The sequence below is a fragment of the Syngnathoides biaculeatus genome, chromosome 8 (assembly GCF_019802595.1).
Source record: "Syngnathoides biaculeatus isolate LvHL_M chromosome 8, ASM1980259v1, whole genome shotgun sequence".
Lineage (NCBI taxonomy): Eukaryota > Metazoa > Chordata > Actinopteri > Syngnathiformes > Syngnathidae > Syngnathoides > Syngnathoides biaculeatus.
Genome location: NC_084647.1, coordinates 25,475,842 through 25,484,915, shown reverse-complemented (window position 1 = coordinate 25,484,915; position 9,074 = coordinate 25,475,842). Strand labels below are relative to the sequence as shown.

The window sequence follows — 9,074 nt, the reverse complement described above, 5'->3', positions numbered from 1 at the left end:
TTCATTGAAAAACTTTTTTGAAGCTCCGCCGATGACGACAACATTTACAGTATATAGAGAGGCAAAGTCAACAGCTGGAGATTGATTGATTGTCTTATAATAAAAAAAAACAGGTATCAAAACAGGTATTATACGTCATTTATGGCAAAAAAAAAAATACATTGAAAGATTTTAAGTTCATTGGGCTATAACCTTATGTCTCGTAAGTCGTTGTCATGGTCTTACCGATTCTACGACCCTGACCATCACATACATGGCCGTCAGCATGGCGATCAACATCTTGACCAACAGTTCTTGAAAGCTCCCCACGATAGTCCCGAGTGTCCTCAGCTCGTTTTCCGAAGGTGCGGCCGAAGAGGCTGGCAGAGCGATGAAGAGCCGCTACGGACGTGATTGTGCCAGCCCTCACTTGCTCCGAGATGCAACACACACTTTATTCCCGCGGTGGCCGACACACAGAGGTAAAAGAGATTTGCGGGACGTCTTAAAGAGCTTTGCAGGACATAAATAGAGAGGCGCTAATCTTTTTCCTATGCACAACGACTTATCCCACAAGTGTGCTTGCATCTATCGACACAGGGATGCAGACATACACTGTTACTCCCCAAACCCATCAAAACTCACAAAAATACACAAGCGCAGAGTCCGAGACCTCACTCAAGCTCTGATGACAAAAGTAAAAGCTAGGTATGCATGATTACCACTTTTTTTTACAGACAGAGTACAAGTATGTACTGTAAATTTGAGGGGTTAGTATATAGAGTACCAATACTTAATAATGCCATAATGTCTTGGAATTGTGACAAAAGTGTTTTATTTTTGATCACATGTTCTGCAAAGCAAACTTTTTTTTTCCAATATAACTTTGGCAAGGAACATTAGTGACTTTCTAACATCCGACTGCATCCTTTTCTTACATTCTTGACATGCATTTGACCTAAACGTAGCCCGTCACTTCAGTGTTTTAACTACACAATAATAAGTCAAAAGAATTAAAAGACTTTTTCTTGAAAACACTAAAAGTTGTGAAATGAAACAGATCAAGCAAAATAATGCTTAATCACACCAGTGGATATTTCTGGAAACTCCTGAGCGTGGCTCGTCCATTTTGCTGAACGCAGTTTGCGTTTACCAAACCAAGACTTGCCAACAGTGTTCATTTTTAAGTATTGTGTCGTAGTAATGCCATTTTGGGGTTTTTTCTGAGTATGACTAGCTGCACACATACAGTATCGGCACCTCAAGAACAAAACCCGAAGCTAATTGGGAGAACGCCACAGTGGGTTTAATTAGATTTGGAGGACGCAACATCCAATTTTGACAGTTTCTGATCAACTGTGGAACTCTACACATGCAGTATTTAGGACAACTAGGCTAGGAGATAGCAATGTGCTATCTGAAGTCTTAGATAATAAAGATAATAAACTGTGAAACCTCTTCTCATCTTTAAAATATTTGTTTCAATTATTCTCAGAAATCTTCCCCCCCTCCCCTTTTTTTTCTTTTTTTTTTACACAACACCATCAATACTCAAAACAATAAAACTCCTTCAGTCTCTGCTGAAATAATGACATTACTGTATGTCAATTATTGTGGTTCAATGAAAGGAATGTACCGCTTCTGTTTGTAAGTTGAAAATGTGTGTGTGTGTTTGTGTGGCCACTTGAACACTGCGTGCAATTTATGGACCTTTTGTACACGCTGGATGGTGGAGATAGAAGACAGCGTGAGGAATGTGTCGGCAGCCACTTATAAGCACTGCGGGGATAGATAAAAGCCATTGACTTGTGACTGAGCGCATATGCACGATCACTTCTGTCTTTTCTTACAACAGTGACTAATTCCAACAAAACATAAACAGGCGACAGGCAAGCATTTTGGGGATTGTGCACATTTCAAAAGAAACACTAAGCATAGGTATTTCTGATAACTATTTCTAAAAAGACAAACGGGCTGCCATTTTCGAAGAAGGTGAAATCTTTTTTTTGTGTTTTGTTTTTTTTTTTTGGGGGGGGGGTGCCAGTGATGTTTATGTAGTGTATTTAAATCAGAGGTTTCCACACACTTGATTAAACTATTGGGGATGTGAAGAAGACAAAGAAAAAATTAGTCAAAAGGGAACAAAAAGAATCATGTCAACAGAACTTTCAAAGAAGCTGAGCAGCAAAAGGAAAAGTAAGTCGATTTATTTATGTATGTATTTATTCATTTATTTACTTGCTATTGTATTCACCTTATTCCTAAAGCGAGCGCATGGGTTTTATTTCTTAATTTCTTACTTCTCTTGCTGTGCTAAAACCTTGAGCCATCAATATATTTGTTGTTGCAATGCTGTAACCACCATGTGTAATTATTTTGTTCAGTGTTGGGAATAGTAATAATAGTTGCATTGACGTGACATTACCTTTTACAACGCTCAGCGCACATTCTTATTTAGAGTGAATTTCCTGCTACTAAAAAAACGAGAACATAGGCCCTGATAATGCCTGCCAGTGCCGGAAGAAAAGTCTAACTGGAGTACAGTTGACCTGAGTTGAGCAGAAATGCGTTGTAAAAGGAGCAAATGTGTAAGTGAGGTGTGTATAGCAAAACTTAATTGTGCTTTGTTCAAACCAGAGCTGCCAAAGAACACGTCAAAGTATGAAGTTCTAGTCCAACTCGGTCTGGAGGCTTTCTATCCTTCTCAATTGGAACCAGCTTCAATACTGGACCTCAGTACGTGGATCCTGGAAAACCTAGTTCCTCGAGAACCCAATGATCTGCCAAAATCTTTCCTTCAAAGGTTGTGGCTTCTTCGTCCAGATGCTCGGAGTACTTGCTGTAAGGCCCTTTCAGACATTACGGCTAGTCCTACTGAGAAGGATGATGATTTCCGAGGATTGCGCTCCTGTAACGTCAATCCTCTTGAACTAGTGACAGCTGTCTTTATGTGTGCCAACACTTTCCTTCAGCAAGAGATAACAACACGCATGCTACAGTGCCAGTTTGCCACGCCCTTGCTTCTTCCACATCTTGATGATGAAAAACCAAGTGGCTTCCTCCTTTGGCCTTTGAGAGATGTTGTGAGACAATGGCAGACCCAGTCTTTAGATCATAACCAAAAAGTCCAAGAAGCAGTTTTTGCGAGCACATTCATGCCAATGATGTCGTGTGTAAGGCTTGGTTCCTGCAGTGTCTCCAAGTCTGAGGTGCTCAATCATGTCATCGGAACTGATACATTCATCCACAAAGGGATGGAGGGTGGACAACTACCCCGAACCCTCTCCAATGGTCTTGTGGAGACTGCATGGACTCTTCCTGCGGGAGACCCGAACAGAGACAGTTTCCCTCTTCCAGTGGTATTTGCTAATCTTCGGGGGGATGCAAGCACACATGAAAAATGCCTTTACTTTCTCAGCCAAGCATCATCAGCATTAATTGTATTCTGTGAGAATCCTACGGAAAAAGAGAGACAACTGCTTGTGACCTGCAAAGATATGACGCCCAAGCTCATTGTAATTGACCTCACTGAGGCTGAGACCAAGGAGGACAGAGCGGTGAAGTTTATTGGTAAAAACCTTCAGGATCAGCTATGTCTTCCAGATGGATCAGTTGTGACAGGAAGCCGTTTGAATGCAGGGAGCATTGCTAATGTACTATGTGATGCCCTCAACATTTTGCTACCAGATCTGAGACTTGTGACACTTGAAGGAGCAGCAAAGTTAGCAGTGGAGCTGGGGATGGATTGTGATGAAGGGAAGGTCTGTAAAAGATCAATGGGCTCAGCAGAGGAGGTTTTGAAAGGTTTAGATAAGGGACATGTGGTGTTTAGGCAGAAACAGTTGCCCTTGCAAGGTGCTATGTGGAGCAGGTTGGCTGAAATTGAAAAAATGGAAAGTAAAAAGAATAAGGAAGGGAAGGTGTTTGATCCTCACTTGCAAAAGGAGAAAAAAGATATCATTGGCAATTTAAGCAGATACAGAATGACTCCTTGTATGAAGAATTTCACAAAGGCAGTGTCAACCACAGATAAAGTGGAGCGGATGTATTTCCTCAGTTGGATGAGGTTGAAACTAAGACTGCTGCAAATGCAGAAACAGATCAATCTAAAAGATCTACTGATAAATCAACAGACAAAAGAGAACAATGGCATTCCTGAACAACCCGAGCTTCAGAATGGACTAAATGACGCCATGGGCGATAGCGATAGTTTTTGCACAGATTCAACATTTGAAGATGGGGAAATAGAGCAGCTTGCAGCTAATGATCAGGAGCCAGTAGATACAGGAAGTGGAGTGGGTTTAAAGCCCACTTTTCAAATCCAAAATGATAAAAGATCAGTGTCCCTGACAAGTGGGCATTTTCACTCAAAGGAAAAAGAGAACCCAGGTGAAGAGATACTTGAAAGTAACGGTTCTTTAAACCCAGTGTTGAGAGAAAGTGGAACTAAAGAAGTTCATGGTAAATTGAAACCTCACCATACGTTTGCAGAAGAAGATACATGTCAAGATTCTTTTGTCAAAGATCAGACAGCAACATCTGTACATTCGTGTTTGCTTAGGTTTAAGCAGAGGATTGATAATGATCTGGAGGTTGCTGATTCAGATAGTTACTTAAGTTTGAAGCAGAGTTTCCAAACCGAAAAGGCTGAAGGAGTAGAGAGTCTACAAAATGGACATTTCTCCCTACCAAATGAACGAGAGATCCCAGGTGAAGAGATTATCGAGACAAATTTTTCTTTAAACTCAGGGCTGAGAGTAAATGGAACCATAGATGTTCAGGAGACATCTTCTGCAGTAGAACAAACCTCCCAGGATGCATCTCTTGACATTCAAACGGTTACATCCACACAGTCATTTCTTTTGAGACTCAAGCAGGGTTTTGACTCTAATCAAGTGTTAGCTGATTCAGAAATTGAAGAAGGTTTGAAGCACAGTTTTCAAACTCAAAACAAAAAAGATCCAGAAGCTTTACAAAATGGCCATTTTGAGTCAAAAAACCCCAAGTGCCCAAGTGAAGAGTTTCTAAAAGATGTGTCTTTAGACCCAGTTTTGAAGGGAAAGGCAGTCTTAACCGTTCAAGAAAATGACTGCAGTGACTTGACGTTTCACGAGAATACTCCAGAAGAACAAAAATGCCAAGCTGCATCTGTTAAAAGTCCCACAGTAACATCTGCAGAGCCATTACCCTTGGAGACTGAGCGGTTTACGGATAATGATCTCAAGTTCGTTGATTTAGAGAGTGATGTAGGTTTGGACCACAACCGTCAAAACAAAAGCAATGAGGAATCGGAATCCGTGCAAAATGGACATTTTGACTCCTCGAACAAAATACTTGAAAAGGTTAATTTGAACACAGATTTCAGAGACGATCGAAACTTAGATGTTCACGGGATTGACTTCTTGGAATCAAACTTGCAGGAGACTTCTGCAGAAGAACAGGTGGGCCATGCTGATTCGTTGAAAGATAGGCCAGCAACATCTGGAACAGCAACATCTGGAAGCTCATTTTTTTTGGGACTTGAGCACTTTTTGCGCGAGATGGGCCTCATTTTTGAACTCAGCCACATCAGCCCTGGAAATGACAGCCATAATGGGCCGCAGCTCCCAAGTGTCGCAGCTGACTTGATTCTCAGTGGGATTCCGCTTGAAATAATGGATGGAGACTCCAGCTATATTCCCATACAGTGGGTTGGTGGTGTTCTTACAGAGATCAACCATCGGTTTCCTCAAAACCACTTCAGGACACTGACAAGCCTTGGAGTTCACCAAGCAAAGAATGCTGAGATCCTTTCAGCATTATTTGGAGTAAAATTTCTAGATGAACGTAAAAGATCAACGAGAGGACTGTACATAGATGTTATACAACTACCATTGAAGTTCAAAAAGAAGCTAAACTGTGATTTTCTCCTGCTGATTGATGTTGAGGGTCTCTGCTCTTCTCCCGCCAATGGCCAAATAAGCACTCAAATCAGCGATAATGAGATGGCAACTTTTGCAACTGGAATGAGTGATGTCTTATTGCAAAACCTCTTCTCACGTTCAGCATCTGAGTTTGAGACAAGCCTCACAGTTGCAGTCAATGCTCTATTGCGCATCAGAGAATATGGATCCATACCCATCTGCAAGGTTTTAGTCCAGGATGAAGGCATAAATACCATATTAGAAGCTGCACAGTTAAAACGTGTATCTAACATTTTGCAGACTAAGACTGGAGAGAGAACCCTAAGGGATGGCGATACAATGACTCTTAATTCCAAGAAGAAAAGTTCAATTCTGTATGTTAGACCATGGCACAGTGATCCACTGTCAAGATCAGTTGACACCCAGCATAGTGAGGCTATGTTGAAGTTAAAGCGTAGACTTTTTGGGGCTCTGAAGGAGGCAGCCGCTCATTCAGAAACATGTGGTTTGCCTGAATTTATGCGGCGTTTGTGTTCTGTTTGGGAGGCAGTAAAAGCAGAATCCTTTTCTATCAGTCTGCAAAATAAAGAGATCGCTTTGGCCTTCTCTCTATTTTGCACTGAGCTTTCTCAGCAGGAGGACAGATTGCTGGAATACATGGAAAACTGGCTTATGCAAGCAACCAAGACAATTTCTTTGACAAAGCCGGAATCTTTGGACCCGTCCAGCCAAAATGATTTTCTGTGTGAGCTAAAATATGAAGCTAGAAGAGAGGTCAAAAGGGAAGTAAACAAACAGAGGTTAAGTGTAAAGACCAGTTTGAAGGAAAACAAGCTTGATGTCTATGTTAAAAAACTTGGAACTATCATTTTGAGCAACCTGACTGAGCTTGAAGAACGAGTAACAACGACTGTAATAGAAAGGCTGGAAATGATCAATGAGAACCATTGCTCATCCACTCAGCTCAACAGAATTGAGACCATACTGCAAACCCACCAAAATGCCAGACTTGAGGCACTTCTAGACAATAGTGAATCGGACAAACAACTCACTACAGATGAAGACCTGGAAGAGGAGTTTGAGGATATCTGGAAGGAGGCGTTGTCCAATTTTGACTTCAGGCCTTCAGATGCAGAAGATATCACCACAAGAGTGAAAACTATTCTCTCAGCAAATCTTATCAACCGTGGTCTTCAAAAACACCTGAATAAGCTTTTGGATTTTGGCCAAAATCAAACTACTTTCTTCAGAGTGGATGACCAGTACTTTGGCTACAGCAGCAGAATGAAGAACCTCTTTGAAAACAACAACAAATCGCCAAAAGCTAAAGCTCAACAACTTGCAAGTAACATCATGGAGTATTACCAGCAATTTGTAGAAGACAAAGTCAGTGTCCCGCAAGACTTCTCTGACAGTTACATCACAGAACTGTTAGAGATGATCGATAAAACCTTGAAAGAAACACATTTGGACACCAGAACGGCCTTTGAGGTGGATCTGAAGGTCTTCATATGTAATGCTGCGTGCAGAGACTTCCAAAGAGTCCACAATCGTTTCGCTAAGGATGGAGAGCTTCTGAAGTCCATTAAAGCCAAAAAGAGCTCCCTCATGACAGATTTCATTTATCAGTTTAGGAAAACAGACCAGCGTCAGAGGTTGGCTCATAGGTTCATTTCTGACATCATCCAACCTACAGTTATGGACTACGTCTATAAACCTCTAGGAATGCAAATTGCGGATGACATAAAAAGTAAAGCCCCACATTATCTATCTCCACAGGCCTTCCACAAGAGTTTGCTGGAGGGGCTAATCAAGGACGATACATTTGAAAGCTTCACAGAGTATTTGCTTTCTTATGACAGCTTCAGGCTGAGGAAGATCCAGGAGACTGTAGTAGCACACCTGTCAGACTGGAATGTGAATACGTGGAGGCAACAGCGCCTCGGAGATATCATCGGAAAGGTAGCAGCAGCTGCGAGCCAAGTATTTGAAGGTACCAGCGCTGCACTCAGTGACACTAAGCCAATGCTGGAGCAAGTGTGCCTGATTCTGGAAGATGGAGACGCGTGTATCCCCTGGGAGTCTCTGAAGGGACCACTCTTCAATATCACCACAGACTGGGATCGCTTTATAACATGTTTCATGGAATTACTGGCAGCATTGCGCTTGGACCTTGCCCAGGCTTTCTCCCAACCCATAGGTAGCGACCAACTACTTGAGTGCCTTCCCACTCAACCAAGGGACTGCCTTTTCAACAAAGTAAAAGGCTGTGACGCACTATGTCCAGTGTGCAGCACGCCTTGTGAAGTGGAGCAAACCTGGCATCGGGTTCACCAGGCCTCGCTCCACAGGCCCACATGCATGTTGGAGCCCACATCCCTCACCAGCCCCGAATGTGCAAACCCCGATGACCTGGGCACAAAAGATGTTGCTGTGGCTTGCTGGGAATTCCAGCCTTTACACCTTGACTGGAATCTTTCACCAGGGGAGACAAGCAACCAGACACCTAGTCCTTACTGGAGGTTTGTGTAGCTGTCGCCAATGATCTTCGTCTGTATCAGCCTTGTTCCTTTGTGCATCAAATAATTAACATTTATTGCTGTTTCCAGGTATGTGTTAGCAAGATTTAATGACAGATTTGCAAAGAAATACAACCAGAAGCCACCCCTAATTCCAGAAGAGTGGAAGGCGATGACGCAACAGGACGCCTTGGACAGTCTGAGGGAAAACTTCTTTCACACTGGAGAGTTATGAAAGCTATGATAACATGTTACATTTAATGGATTGTGTATTGCTAGCAACACCACGATCATGTCAGTTTTGGTTTTTAGAACAATACAAATTTTCCAAATTTAATGTTAAGCAATAGTATTGTTGTGTGTTTGTGTGTTAATATATATATATATATATATATATATATATATATATATATATATCCACAACTGTTATCTCATTTGGTAAATAAGAGTAGGGCTGCATTTCACAACAAGTACAAGTGAGTAAAAAGTGAAAATTATGTTTTCAAATAAAGTGCTGAAATAATTTTTTTAAAAAGTTACAATATCCCCTTTTCTTTCGGCATCTTGATACAAGTGTCAAAAGTTGTCCATGTTTTAACTTAACAAATCTTAATAACTGAACAGTTTTAGAGGGTGTGTTTGTTTACAATTGTTCCATTTTATCCATCATTTA

The 9,074-nt window shown here is 41.5% G+C and overlaps 1 protein-coding gene across 1 annotated transcript; it reads left to right on the top strand.

The window, feature by feature from the left end:
• The first annotated feature begins 1,818 nt into the window (after positions 1 to 1,818).
• On the top strand, positions 1,819 to 8,767 carry si:dkey-202l22.6 (up-regulator of cell proliferation). The gene is made up of 4 exons (XM_061828447.1): positions 1,819 to 2,175; positions 2,617 to 4,252; positions 5,483 to 8,404; positions 8,492 to 8,767. Exons 1-4 carry the CDS (start codon positions 2,133 to 2,135, stop codon positions 8,634 to 8,636), a joined length of 4,746 nt encoding a protein of 1,581 aa, XP_061684431.1. The 5' UTR covers positions 1,819 to 2,132; the 3' UTR covers positions 8,637 to 8,767.
• Positions 8,768 to 9,074: the final 307 nt, after the last annotated feature.